Genomic DNA, 14085 nt, shown 5'->3' on the forward strand with positions numbered 1-14085 from the left:
AGCAATGAGGGGAAAAGTATAGCACTCCTTTACTTAAATAGGGTGTGGACTCTTTACCCTCCATTAATTTAATGTGTTTGTTGATACAAGATGAGAGTTGCTTCATTTATTTTATTCAAGCGCATGCTCTTTTTATACCCATTGATTTTAATATAAAACAAAATAAGTTTCTAGGGTGATATTGTCTAAATCTTTTATTTTTGTATAAAAAATAGAGCTTTTTTTCTTCTCACATATACAGCTCGTGTGAAACTTGCTAATTCAATAATAAACCAATTAAAATCCCCCAAATATAATTACCGGATGTTTTATTTGTGTGTGTGATTGTCAGTGCCATACCTCTTCAGTTCCTGCAGGATTTATGAACAATGTCAAGTTCCCCGTGGGCCCGGCGAGTCTCTCGAGTGCCTCTTAAAGCTTAACGCTCCCTGACTGAGTGGCACAGCGAGAGCCACTCTCTCTCTCTCCACGCGCCTCCGATAAGAGCCGCGAACAACCTCTCGATTGCGGCTCGTCTCATGAGCCCGATTGTAATGGAAAACGTCGGCGCCGTACCTAATGGCTTGGCGAGAGCTGGGGGAACATATGTAGATTTATGTAAACCTACCGCAAAACACATATTTACAATAATGTGACGACACGCTAGATGGAGGCGGCATGCGTCATTAGGCCGCTTTATCGCTTTTCTTTTTACCTGGGAGGTGCTACGATCACTCAGTGAGAAGAGAGGGAGAAAGGAAATGATGTGGAGCAGTGATGAAGAAGAGGAAGAGAGAGTTGGTAGGGTGAAAAGAAGGCGAATTTATTGTATCACTCATTCACAAAAAAAAAAGTTTGTGAGTAGGTGCTATCAAATATCGATATAACGTGACAGGACCGCCCTCCCCCCCCCCATAAACTTTAGAAATTCCAATTTGGGATATTCCAGTGAGCAGCTGGTATTCAAGTTTGTCTAATGACTAATGGAAAACCACTTCAAGTATGATACAAAAGTCTACTAACGCTCTCAAAACTTCAATGAAATGTGAAAACTTTTAAGTTTGTCAATGGATTAGCTTGAAAAACCCAAACATTGGAGTGCATTTATTTTTAAGTTTGTATCTTTGCAGTAGTGTGTGCACATTTTTAGTAAATAATTAAAATATTGCGATGAAATTATCTTGAGTGCAGAAGGGCACTGGTTGTGTTTTGATAACATTATCTCAAGTGCAAAGCGGAAATGGTTGTGTTTCACGATAACGTCGCAGACGGGCTTTTCTTGTGTCCAAAGGTTCACTTAACAGACTGATACCTGAGGCCTCACTTGATCCTACTCTGCTTAACGAGGTCTTCCACCTCCTTCATGAAGCGCAGACACAGCTCGTCCTGCCACGGCGGGGCCACACACTGCACGGCCATGGGCATACCTTGGCTACCTGACAATGCCTACACACAAACAGGGCACATATGAGGGCAGAGAAATTCCGAGACCCAAGACAGCAGTGAGGCCACAGTCTGCTGTCGCCACCTGTTGACTGACAGTGGAACTACATCTAATATTTATCTGAGCAGAAACTTACCCAATTCATGAGATGGACACCGTATGTAAATTTCACACCTGTTACTGTTTTATGTAAAGGCAAAAAATATCATCCACACTCTGCTTTATAAAGTCATTAAATGACAAAGGGTTGATTTGTTTTTTGTTTTTTTTAAATGCAAAATGTCAGTAGTGTCTGACTTTGGTGGAAACTCAAGAGCTAAAATGGGACAAAATGTGTTCATGCTGATGACGTGATGCTACAGTGTGCATTAACATAAACGCGTCAATAAACTAATAAAGAGGGAAAAAACGGCCTCTGGGAGAGCATCAATCAAAAATGTAACTAACATGTAGCACAGAAATCATGAAATGTTTCCCAGTCCCGGCTCCCTTTTTGCATGTTGCATTACCTGTTTGAAAAGCTTGTCCCAGTGGTCCCGATGGAAGCCTTCATAATGGCGCAATTCCTCCTCATCCTCTGCTGTCACCGTGGAAACAGGAACGACGCCAGCAGGAAAATTGAGCAGATTGTAGAGAGCCGTGAAAGACGCATTAACTGGACAGAAAGATAAAGAAAAAACTAGGATATGAAGAACGTGATTTTTTCTGGGCACATAATAAATTGCGATGTCCGTACGCGTAAGCCTGCCGCAGTACAAGAAGTTGTAAGCAGGTCCTAACATTGGGCAGAGCAGCACGTCGATGTTGCATCGTCTCCATTCGGCCAGGGTCTCATCTATGTAGTCCTGACGAACACACGTAAATAAAACCTTCAGTGTCTCCTTCTGCACGTGCTCAAACGTCATCTGCTCACCTGCACAGCCACATGTTGCTCCCACAGCTCCACAACAGACCTGAAACATGAGGAAAGAGAGTATTAGCGTGTGCCATCATTGACGAAGAAAGCTTGAAAGTTCTCACCCGGCTCCAGTGGAGCATTGCAGGAGGAGAGAACCGCGAGGAGACTGCGGACAGAAAAAAAAAAAAAAAAAAGACTATGAGACAGAGCAGTTCTGCAGCTCAAAAAAAGACGTCTCACCAGAGGTCTGATCAGGAACGAGAGGATCTTCCTCAGCCACCGAGGAAGATAGAGAGGAAGCACTTGAAGTTTGAGACAAGGATCAAAAGGTCCCCCCTTCCTAAAAGTATGAGAGTTTGAAACCACAGTGTCAGAGTGATTTATTTAAAGTGATTTATGGTAATAGTCTCCTAAGTGACACACAAATCGATAAAACTGACAATTAACTTAAACTGAAATGTAACATTAAACTACTATTGTAATTCACTGAGTCACTTAAAGAAACGCTTCTCGTATGCCTGTGTTATACTGCCCCCTGGTGGCTCAGACGAACATAGCAGATTGTGCAAGACTTACAGTTTTTGTACCAGAGAGGCGCCTCCATCTCCAAAGATGCCATTGGCTATGAGCAAAAATGCATCCTTAATCCTCAGATGATTGTATGGCACCACCTTTGTGTTCACAGATTCATATTAGAAATCTAAAAACACACTTTACTGGTGCGCTTACGGCGTGATGTTTTACCGTATGGCCCGCCTCCTCCAACAAATCTCTGACTTCTCTGAGGCTTCGGGCCATGCTCGGTGTCAGTTGCGTGATGCCGTCGTTTTCCACGTAGCCGATCCTCAGAGGCTTGGCGCTCTTATACACCTAACATACATACCACAGCTGGAATAACTTAAATCAAGTTAGACAACATGCTCATTTTTTTTCTGTGTACAGGATCCAGTAAACCTCAATTACTTTTAAGTTTGAAAGTTTGTCTAAACTACATTAATATTTATTTACAATGACTTTGATGGGAAAGTTGCCCCAGCCAACATGGCTGCCACATTAACGCAATCTTTAGCCTGAACGGGACCAGTCTCTGCCTGTAGATGGTGTCAAATTGCAACTAATTCTGGAACGAGCGGACTCGTGACGGTTAGCAAACATTAACGCAAAGAAAAGTGATTTAGATGACCGCTATAAAAGATCTTGTGACAATCCGTAAATGATTCTGTGAGGACACACCTGCATATTAAAAGGCAGGGGCGGGATAGTTGGGTCCAGGTCAAACATGTGGTCGCAGAGCAGCGCCTGCATACACAGAGCCAAGCCGTCCACATCCTTTGCCATTGGCCCAGAAGTTGCCAACACTAAATGCACCACAAAAATAGACATACTGTCATGAAGAGTACAATCAATACACATTAACACTTTCAAACTTGGGGAACACATTTTAACTTATATATACATGTTAAACAGCACAAACAGATAAGTTACTCACCTGACTTTTGTCCCGGACTAACAGTGCTAACACCTTGTTTGCTAGGGCACAAATAGGACATTTTATTGTGAGAGTTGAAGGCCAGCTCATAAAAGTGAAGACAGAAAGATGATGGATAACCTGACTCGGCCCACTGTTGGCTTGAAGCCACAGATCCCGCAGAAGGCAGCGGGGATACGAATGCTGCCGCCAATATCGTTGCCTATGCCGAGGATGGAGCCGCCGCCCCCAATGAGAGCCCCCTCACCGCCGGAAGAACCGCCGCTGGTCTTGTTGAGGTTGTGGGGGTTCACAGTCTGCCCGAAGATGACGTTACTGCAGTCAAAGCTTCGGGTGACACACGAGGGAAAAAGAAGGTGAGTGTGACCGTTTTTTATTTTTTGTTAAACGGCACATGGTTAACTTTACCTCAACATGCCTTGGGGGACATTTGTTTTCACAAAGGGAATGGCGCCTTGTCTCCTCAAGACTTCCACAATAACCGAGTCCTTCTCGGCCGGATCGTCGAGGTTAGAAACCAGACCGCAGGAGGAATCGTAGTACTGTGGGAGGGTTTTGAATGGCATGCGTGATTCGATGCAGAGTCTGTATCAGCGATATGCACAAGACGCCATCTTGTCATTACCTTGTAGGCAATGTTATCCTTGATGCTGACCGGAACGCCATACAGGAGCCCTCGTTTGTTGGAGTCCAGAGTTTTTAGATGGTCAAAACTTTCCAGCAGGATGGTGGTGCAACAGTTCAACCTTTTGTTTTCATTGATAGTCTGTAAAAAGAATGATGGTTAAAGTAATCCAAGGAATCAATCGGTTGATATTAGCTCCTCAACTCGATTCGAAGAATATTAAAACTGGATTTATCATACTGCACCTTTTCCATGTAGGAGTAAAACACATCTTCAGGTACCAGCTGGCCATCCTGTAGTTTTTTTGTCAGCTCAGTCAAGGACAAAGACAAAATGAGAGATGAATCCATCTTTGGATGCTGGAAGGAGATTCACACGTTAAGTTAAATAGCTTTAACTCTCATTTGAGTACCCACACTCACAAAAATTAAATGAAAAGAAATAGAGTGCTTCCTATTGAATCACCATTTGAGATTTAGTGTTGTGCCATATCACTAGCAACAAATTTTCTAGGTTTCATTAAAATATAAATCTGCTAGGTTAAATGCATTGGGTGATTTGTCATGGAACAAGCCAATGCTCAGAATGTTAGTGGTTTACAATCATATTAAATTGACTTTTTAGTAATAGGACCTCCATCTTGTTTGTGATGAAAATTTGGTGTACTTTAATTTTGTCGTGGTACTGTACTTGGCGAATTACTTTTTATTTTTCTTACGTTGTACTGCAAGTTACTTGGTTGAAAAAGTTTGAAAAGTATTTTTATGGTGACGTTAAGGCAGAAACACGAGCTATTTTCAACTCACCGCTTTCTTGTATAGTAACACAGCCTCTTCGGCTTTTAGCAAGCTATCATCTCTCAGTTTCCTGGCTTTCTGGATCTTCCTCCTGGCGTCCAGGTGGCCGTCGACCGCCCGGGCAAGCGACACAAGAGCCCCCGCTAAGCCAGCAGCAGCCCCAGCTAAGAGGGCGGCTGATGACCAGGTGTCCATTTCCAGCCCCGAGAAAAACTGTTTGACATTGTCCATACTCGCTAGCTAAAACAATTGACCTGTAAACGGTCTGTGTCACTTTGACTTGGCGCAAGCTCGTCTAGTATTTAAGGTTTGGAGTGTTCATGAGCAAATCATTAGCGAAAGAACACTAGAGATTCCTACCTACGCATGCGCAGTTATCCGTTTGGACTATTCAAACGCATTACCTAGAATGGCCTCCTAGAGGGCGCTACTGTTGCTATTCTTTCGTTAGATTATTTTAGAATCTAATCGTTTTCATTGTCATGTGACTGGTTTTGTGTATTTTGCACAAAATAATTCAACCTATCTTTACATTTTTATGACTACCAGTGCGGTGAAAAGTAGGAGCCCCTTCCTGATTTTTTTTCTTACCCCAAATTAAATGAAGCCCTAACCTACTTACCATTAATCACAAATTCTGATGCTTTAAATGAATAGGCAAAATGTCTTGACCCTTCCATTTTAATATTTGCTTCCATTTGCTCTGCAGGTTTCTAATATGATCATACAGATAAAATAACATACAGCGTATTCATATACATACAGTGAATATTTTAAATCTATTTAGAACCATATTCTCCTTGTAAGCCACTGGCACAGCCAATAAGAAGAGGAGCTTCATTTAACCGAATGGAAGAGTTTGTGCGCCACCTGGAGACATAAAATGGGAATTACACACCGACCTCATACTGACCTGTCCCCTCTGCAAGAAAATAAAGCCTCTCACTTACACAATGGTCCCGTGCATGGAGGAAGTCAAAAAGTTCCTCGGTGCAGTCCTCCGTTGTGGAGGAACGAGAGTTGACTCGGGTCTCACATTGTTCCAGACGTGCCTGTGTGTGTACGCAGTGCTCCGCCTCTGCACACTTTTCTCGCATCGTTTCCATGGGATCCTGCAAAACAGCACCATTTGATTTCTGGGCCCGATTCCTTTCCAACGCGAATAGTGGGTTCAACATACCACTAGGTCCTCCTCTTCTTCTTCCTCCTCTTCCTCCTGCAACCGATCAGCGTTAGTGACAGTGAATATACTCATTCATCCAGGTCATTGTGTTCTCAGTGCAATGAATGACTGCAACTGGACTGTCCAGACATCAGCTGACATCTAATGCTGTCCTTCCATCCCAAGCTAGCGTTACAAAACAAGATGACACGTTTGTTTATTCGCCTTTATAACACCTACTTACATCGTCTGGCTCTCCGTTCGCGATCATTTTGTCTTCGAGGACCATATTTGCTGCTGTGCCGTGTCCCTACCTGACCACAAACCGAATCAAATGTTTTGGTTTGGAGGTCACGCCAGTTGGATTCAAAGCGAACGAGTCGTTTGTTTCCATCTTTCAAAATAAATAAGCACTCGCTATCTCACGAGTCGAAAGGGTCCCTATCTGGCGTTGTTATCCATACCTATTTTTTTAAAAATATATAAAGAGTAGATATTACAAACAATATGTCAACGATAGCCACTAATTTTATTGAGATACAACAGAACGCTTTTAATTTGTTTAGTTGACAGCGGAACTATACTGCTCAATATAACGCAGCCTTTACTACCACCGTGTGGCTTAAACAGGTACTACACATTTAATCAAAAGAGTCCGGCTGGCTGTTTGGCCACTTGTGGGGTAATTTAAAGCCAAACAGCATAACGGATCGACTCCATTGCGTAATGCACAAAATATTCCAGAGGATTCACGGCTATTTACATTACACACATATTTACCAGCTCAGTGAAACAGAAAAACATCACGTGAAATAGAAACAAAGATAAGTGTCACTCTGGTTTAGAGCCTTAGTAGTATTAAGCCGTATTTCAACATTTTAGCAAATTGTAGTCATCACAGCAGTTGCTTGTTTCAGCCCTGACTGAAATGTGGTTTCTGGAATGTTTATTTTAAACACTACATCATCGGCCTTTCCTCTCTGGGCATTGGATTTTGTAGCCCACCCTGTAGGCTTGCAGGTACACACGTGCCTGGTTCATCCTGTTGAAAAAAAAAAAAAAGCCATCTCATATAATTAATCATGCTAAGATTTAACTATTGGAATAATTGTGCTCCATATGCTAATTTACATATACATCAACCTGTATTTGGTGCAAAGCTGAATCCCAAAAGGTCCGCAACGGTCAACGTAACTTTCCCGCAACGCTTTTCTCACCGCTCGAGCCATGCTGACCACAGTAGTGACCACCGGGCATGTCCTTCAAATCAACGAGAACATCACACATGACATGACAAGAACAAAATAGTGTCCACATTATCGATTACATCATACTTACAGTCGCTCACAGCGCAGGCCCGCGGTGCCCTCGGGACATGTGCAAGTATTGAGTGGACTGCAGGTGGCGCCGTTCCGGCAGGGAGGAACGCACGGTGTAGTCACCGCTGCGTAGGAGCACACGGAAAAGTTTTAAGACGCACAACGTGCGATGCAGAACGGCACAAACACGCACTGACCTGTTTCACAGAGACTTCCGGTGAATCCTTTGGCACAGCGACACCTATTGAGGCCTTCGCACACGCCGCCATTTTTACAAGTCTTCTGACACTGAACAGGCTCTGAATAAAAACAATTAAAGGGAGGAGTGTCGCAATGGCTGGGAAACTACATAAGACAGTTATGAATTTATTATTTTAATATTTGAATTTCACCTATTTGGCATCGAACTCCTTGCCATCCGCCAACGCACGTGCACATATTCACGTTCACGCATCGGCCGCCATTTTGACAGGCGGGTGTGCACAAGGCTACAAAACACACACAAACACTGTGTTGTTGTTGCCGAAGAGGAAAGTCATCTGCTGTAACTGACCAAGCTTGGATTGGGGTTACTCACGCGAAAGGCACTGGGGGCCCGTGTAGTCTGACGGACATTGGCAGGTATCAGGACTCACGCATCGACCGCCATTAGCGCAGAGCAGCTGACATACGGCTGAGATTTAAAAACGTAAAAAAAATTAAAAAGCACATGAAGAATGATGACATCATCATCATTATAAAAGAAGTCTACCTGTGTGGCAGCCTTCTCCAGTCCAACCAGGAGGACATAAACATTTGTTCCAGCGCATACATGTACCTCCATGCGCACAAGGTGGGGAGCACATGGCTAAAATGCACACAACCCCAATAATCAAAAAAACTTTCCATCCCTTGATATCTATAACATGTCAGTAGAGAAAGAAACCTGAGCAGCCGAGGCCAGGGTAGCCCGGAGGACAGTCGCAGCTGTTTGGCGCCGTACACACTCCGTAGTTCTGACATGGCGGTTCACACACAGCTGGAAAGACGGGATGCCTTGTGTCATGCCAACACAAAAACTATACTGTACAGCGTACTGTACAATTCCACTCACGTCGACATTTGGTGAGGTCATCGTTTTGCACTTGATAGCCCTCCTTGCAGGTGCAGTTGAAAGTGCCGGGGTGATTCTCGCACAACTGCTCGCAGCCTCCGTTCGTGAAATCTCCGCACTCGTCCACATCTCGTGACAGAAAACACAGACGGTATAATAAAAAAATGACTTTGGCGCCCTCTTGTGGATCTTACCATCGCAGCTCCTCAGGTCCTCGCTCAGTTTCCAGCCCGCGCGGCAGCTACATCGAACATGACCCTCGGCCCCCGTGACACAAATGTGGTCGCAACCGCCGTTTCTCAATCCACAAGACGAAACATCTGTGCAGATGATGAAAACGCGACGGGAGATCGTTTTGTCAACAGAAAATCATCCGCTTGAAAATACGATTGGCTTTCAATTTCGTTCGGAAGTGAAATACTGCTGCAGGTGAGGTTATCGGTGTCCAGCAGTAGAGGAGGTGGGCAGTGGCAGTCGTGTCCCCCCGGGGAATTGGTGCAGATGTGCGAACAGCCGCCATTCTGAAGTTTACATTCGTCGATGTCTAAGCACACGGAAAAAATGGCAAAAAAAAAAGTCATTTTCAACCAACTTTTCCATGCAACACATTTTTGCTATCACTGAACCATAAAATGTGAGTGCTGCTCGTCCGTGTTTAAATGCTTGAAAATGAGCAGGTAAACAGTGAGTGAGGAATCTGACCCACGCAGGTGCGCCCGTCGATGTGGAGCTGGTAGCCGGGCCTGCACGAGCATCGGAAGGATCCCGGGGTGTTGACGCACGAGTGCGCGCAGCTTCCGTTCCGGGACAAACACTCGTTCACGTCTATCCCATTTTAATTCGACAATCAATATGGGAAGTTATTAACATTGATGGCAGGGCGAATATTTTACTCACCTGTGCATCCGTGTCCATCTGGATCGAGTTGGTAGCCGGAAGAACACTGGCAGCTGTAGCCTCCTGGTTCATTCGTGCAGTTGTGGTCACAGTGTCCGTTGTTCACGGCGCACTCGTCAACGTCTGCCGGCAAAATTCCGTAGCATTAAGTGGACATTTTAAACCGGATTGAGTTTCTGAGGGGAACCGATCATGCCTATATTGGCCCAGCGCTCACCGAAACAAGAATGTCCATCTCCGTTGAAACCTTGGTCGCACTGGCAGAAGTAGGAGCCGACGATGTTGCCGCAGCGAGCGTTGACGTCACAACCGTGAGCGCCGGACGCGCACTCGTTCGTATCTGAGAAGAAACTGGACGATCATATTTCACTCCAAAACAAAATGGCGGTCTCAACTCAACCCATCTCAAGTTTCTGAGTGAAACTCGCCTTCACAGTTTTGTCCATTGTGAGCCCCGTGGTATCCCACAGGGCAGGAACAGCTGAAGGAGCCGAGGGTGTTTGTGCACTCCGCATTGCCGTCGCAGGCTCGCAGGCCCGTCACCGCGGCCAGGGCGCACTCGTCGACATCTGCGAAACCAGAACAGCGTGCAATTTAGCGGGGACCACCGCGGCGCGGTTAATTACTCCTCATCATGCTCTCACACACACAAACATCTCTACGGACGGACCCTGGCACCCTTCTGCACCCTTCAGGTAACCACGGTGACATTGGCACAAGTACGAGCCCGGGGTGTTGGTGCACTTTGCGTGAGGGCCACACTGTTCCTTTTCTCCACACTCATCAACATCTGCGGAAGGGACAGAGGAAAATGCATATATTTATCTCAGTGAATTTGATTGTCTTTCATTTATGCACAGTATTATATAAATCAGTTTCACAAAATGAATTATTTTCTTTGAACATAAATGGCAAAGCTACACATGCACACAGATAATATAATAATACCCACAGGCATTTATTCTTTATCCTCTGTAAAGAGCATCAGGTCGACACTTTACCTTTGCACCCTGCTGCTTCCACAAGACTGAAGCCAAGTGGGCAGGTGCAGATGTCTCCGATCTTTAGCATGTCTGATGGACAACCACAATCCGAGCTACCCTCAAGCATCACCTGGTTGCCGGGACACTGAGGACCACCACTGGGAAACTGGCGGGCAGCTGAAGTGGGTACAAGGCTTTTAGATGACAATTGACTAGGTAGGCTAGTGGATGCTTGGCTGAGAGTAGTGGAAGTGACTAATATGAAAGAAAAAGCATTAAGAGGCACATTATGACTGAAAATGAAAAGAGAGTTTTTCAAATCACCCATAGTTGGTGTAGGTTGGCTGAGATTTCCGATGAGATTCTCAATCTGTAAAAGAAAATCGATGGATGTTTTTCTTCCCAGGCTATAAAATTGTTATGCAGTCACTTGCCTGGTGCTTGACGAGATCTGACTGCATGCTTTTGAAGACTTCATTTTCATCTCCCTCGGTGCTGTTCGGTGATTTAGTCGCTGAGGCGGCCAGCAGAAGGGCAGGCAGGAGGATGGAGAGGTGAAGCATGGCTTGATGAAGAGGAGCGGGAGAAGCCTAATCAAAGACCAAAACAAATCTGATATTATTTTAATAGAGATGAACCTATTGTTTGTGGGGGGAAAAAACATTAAATCACAACTGAAATACACCTTTAAAATGAATCTTTTACTTTTTTATTATTATTTATTTTCCAAAGAAACAACAATAATAGGTTCCACAAACGAGAAATGAAAAAGTGAATCCGTTAGTATGGAGAATGGTGGGAGGTAAACGCGCAAATCGCAACTACACTGCGAAACTTATCCAGAAGTAAATAAGACTTGTATTCCAGGCCCAGAATGGTATGTTGAAAAATGTGCAAAAGAATTTTGAGGAGCCACTATAGAAGATCAAATGTACTTTAAAAAGTGGGGGCTCATTCATAGTGAACATGTCCAGACGGGCGGAACAACACCGAAATGCACCCTGTTATTAAGTTGACATGAAGCCCCTTCCTCCTCCTTCCTCGGAACAAAAAAAACCCATTAATATAAAAACGTTCACAATATTGAGAAATATGTGGAATATTATACCGACTAATTAATCGTTGATTAAACATGGAAGTGTTTAGCGCGATCGAGCCTCGAGGACAATCTACAAATGGACCTACAAACCCACTTTCAATCTTTTTCTATATAAAGTTAAAAGCTTTATTGTGATTGAAAGTGCTAAGTAATGAACTTACCTGATGAACAAGTTTCAAAGAGCATACATATTGGTTCCGAGATGTCAAAACGTGTGGATCCGCGATAGAACTTTGCCCACTCCTCAACTTCTCCAGAAGGGAGGGAGCACATCGTGGCCCCGCGACGGAAGGGGTGAGGGAGGGAGGGAGGTAGGGAAGGAGGGAGGGGGTGGTTCTGGCCCGACGTCGACAAAGTTTGGGTCAGCAGGTCGAGTCCATTTACATGCATCGAATCAAGTATACTCGAGTTTGGTGCATATAAATGAAGCCACAAGAGGGCAGCAGATGGCTCCTCAGTGTATGCATGTTCAGTTATTGCCGTTTTGACCATTTTATTAAAATTTGTACAGGTTAATGATTACGAAAAAAAAAAAGTAACACGTTGAAATAGGACTACAGTAAAAAAACAAAAACAAAAAAAGGTACACAACAATAACAACAACAATAACGTCACACATGTTAAAGGTAAGATGTGTTTTGTAAACTGCATTATACTGCAGTTTTCCTCTTGTGTTGATGGGGGGAAAAAAAACACTTTCCAAAGCTTGTTCCCATAATCCAATTTACATGAAATAACATTTTGGAGCTGCCATAACTATTGTAACCTTGTGAAAAGTGAACAAAGCGGCTTTTCACAAGGCGTTAAAAAGCCCATTGTGAATTGAGCACACGTGGAGATGCGTCAAAATACATCATACATAAGGCAAAGGACTGATGTAGGCTACACGTCTTTGTAATAAAAGTACAAAGCTCACAGAAGTCTTAGTAATGAAACACAACTGACGTAATACTCACACACAAATGATGTAACACAAAATACCGTATTATAATATCTATAACGCCATGTAGCAGTGCGACTGAACAACATACATTGGCAGCAGCGGACACTTGCTCTGTGCAGGCTATGAATAGCGAAAAGGCGACCGTTGAAATGCATTGGGTGGGATTGAAGAAAAATTCTTCCAAAAAAGCTGAAGTAAACGTGTGTGTGTGTGTGTGTGTGTGTAATGCCTTGGCACGTCTATAAGGGTGTCTCCATCATGCTGCCCTTTGCCGCGGGGGACACCACACCACAGTTCTTCTCCTGCCACCTGAGCCACTGCATGTGCACCTCTTTTTGCACCTGTAAAACACACAAAAAATGCTTCTGCTTGTTTTTGTCAACCATTTTGGTTTTAGTCTACAAAATCATTGTTATTAATTTCAGTCACACTTCAGTCATTCATTTATAAAAACACCCTTGTGTCTTTTTCATGATAAATCCATGAAATGATCAAAATTCTACACCATGCTCACCCTACTTTAGATGGTAGAGGCAAAAAAAAAAAAAGTAAATGAATGTGATATGATTAGCATGTGGTGTGCACTCACCTCTTGATTGAGGAAGCAGTAGAGGATTGCGACAAGGAGCCCCTGAAAAACAAGCACGTTTTCATTTATAAAACCTGAACGAGGACAAATAGACAATCAACTCTGAAAGTGCATGTAAACAAAAAAATAAAACATACATTTTCTTAATGTGCTCTTAATATCATCACATGTTCGACAGTCACATTTGAAAAATCAGTGCTGACTGGCAGCTCTAAATACGGATGATAACGTTAACGTCCATAACAGCGAGTGTACAAATGTAATTAACAAAATAAAGTATATCTTTCAGATTAGATTGAAACGAGCCATGAAAATGTATTTGACAATTTACCCAGCAGAGAACACCTATTGGATCTGATGATGCGCATTAGCCTCGAGTTGCACTTCCTCACCTAATTGCCAGACAGGAAGGTGCAAAGAACTTAATTACCTTACGAGTCGCAATCGAGCATCCTATGCTTCCGAAAAAATTTAAAAAAAAACACTCCGCATTTCGCTTCGAGACCAGTCTCTGGCCTCACTAAGTCATAAAGTCATACATTATTCATTTTTCATCCTCCGGGGTGATTAATCTTATGAAAGAGTAAGTGATTGAATTTGAATCTGCAAATGAAAGAATGCATTCACTAACCAGATGTATCAGGATGTTTTATTTCCTGTAATATTTCTTTCTAAACCAAAAACCTTCAGTGCCACCAAATGCAATTTTCCCTCTTATCCACAACCCTCATACCTACTTAGAGCTTTTAAAAGCAGGGTACTGCGGAA

The 14085-nt window shown here is 43.5% G+C and overlaps 3 protein-coding genes and 1 long non-coding RNA gene across 10 annotated transcripts in view; all 4 read right to left on the reverse strand.

Moving 5' to 3' along the window:
- Nucleotides 1–5625, reverse strand: part of faah (fatty acid amide hydrolase) — a 33854-nt gene extending 28229 nt beyond the window's left edge. For 4 of the 7 annotated variants that reach the window (XR_009717952.1, XR_009717954.1, XR_009717949.1 and 1 more), the window contains exons 1-15: nt 5242–5625; nt 4681–4794; nt 4436–4576; nt 4219–4352; nt 3931–4137; nt 3811–3851; nt 3555–3679; nt 3066–3191; nt 2898–2992; nt 2562–2661; nt 2444–2487; nt 2337–2376; nt 2160–2268; nt 1933–2078; nt 1292–1425 (exon numbers count right to left, since the gene is read on the reverse strand). Coding sequence is in view for 1 of the 7 variants with exons in the window: in XM_061298046.1 (XP_061154030.1) it covers nt 1300–1425; nt 1933–2078; nt 2160–2268; nt 2337–2376; nt 2444–2487; nt 2562–2661; nt 2898–2992; nt 3066–3191; nt 3555–3679; nt 3811–3851; nt 3931–4137; nt 4219–4352; nt 4436–4576; nt 4681–4794; nt 5242–5463 (1770 nt within the window). In the remaining 6 variants the exon portion in view is untranslated. Of the gene's footprint in view, nt 1–339; nt 574–777; nt 1426–1932; nt 2079–2159; nt 2269–2336; nt 2377–2443; nt 2488–2561; nt 2662–2897; nt 2993–3065; nt 3192–3554; nt 3680–3810; nt 3852–3930; nt 4138–4218; nt 4353–4435; nt 4577–4680; nt 4795–5241 lie in introns of those variants that run through there. The other 3 variants (XR_009717951.1, XR_009717950.1, XM_061298046.1) reach the window with 2 other exon arrangements.
- A 272-nt stretch (nt 5626–5897) lies between these two features.
- On the reverse strand, nt 5898–6792 carry LOC133167467 (cytochrome b-c1 complex subunit 6, mitochondrial). Its single transcript, XM_061298297.1, has 4 exons — nt 6639–6792; nt 6413–6448; nt 6183–6344; nt 5898–6102 (listed from the first exon to the last, which is right to left on the reverse strand). Exons 1-4 carry the CDS (start codon nt 6681–6683, stop codon nt 6070–6072), a joined length of 276 nt encoding a protein of 91 aa, XP_061154281.1. The 5' UTR covers nt 6684–6792; the 3' UTR covers nt 5898–6069.
- Nucleotides 6793–6898: 106 nt separating this feature from the next.
- Nucleotides 6899–12972, reverse strand: LOC133167444 (multiple epidermal growth factor-like domains protein 6). Its single transcript, XM_061298259.1, has 20 exons — nt 11947–12972; nt 11121–11276; nt 11011–11056; nt 10705–10863; nt 10374–10493; nt 10132–10272; nt 9921–10043; nt 9704–9826; nt 9509–9631; nt 9228–9350; nt 9001–9126; nt 8807–8935; nt 8639–8731; nt 8465–8560; nt 8291–8386; nt 8106–8201; nt 7911–8012; nt 7733–7838; nt 7538–7654; nt 6899–7436 (listed from the first exon to the last, which is right to left on the reverse strand). The coding sequence occupies exons 2-20, from the start codon at nt 11247–11249 to the stop codon at nt 7358–7360; spliced, it is 2127 nt and encodes a 708-aa protein (XP_061154243.1). The 5' UTR covers nt 11250–11276; nt 11947–12972; the 3' UTR covers nt 6899–7357.
- A 3-nt stretch (nt 12973–12975) lies between these two features.
- Nucleotides 12976–14044, reverse strand: LOC133167470 (uncharacterized). Its single transcript, XR_009717989.1, has 3 exons — nt 13649–14044; nt 13318–13359; nt 12976–13069 (listed from the first exon to the last, which is right to left on the reverse strand). It is a non-coding gene; the product is annotated as an uncharacterized LOC133167470 (long non-coding RNA).
- Nucleotides 14045–14085: the final 41 nt, after the last annotated feature.

This window comes from Syngnathus typhle, linkage group LG14, assembly GCF_033458585.1.
Source record: "Syngnathus typhle isolate RoL2023-S1 ecotype Sweden linkage group LG14, RoL_Styp_1.0, whole genome shotgun sequence".
Lineage (NCBI taxonomy): Eukaryota > Metazoa > Chordata > Actinopteri > Syngnathiformes > Syngnathidae > Syngnathus > Syngnathus typhle.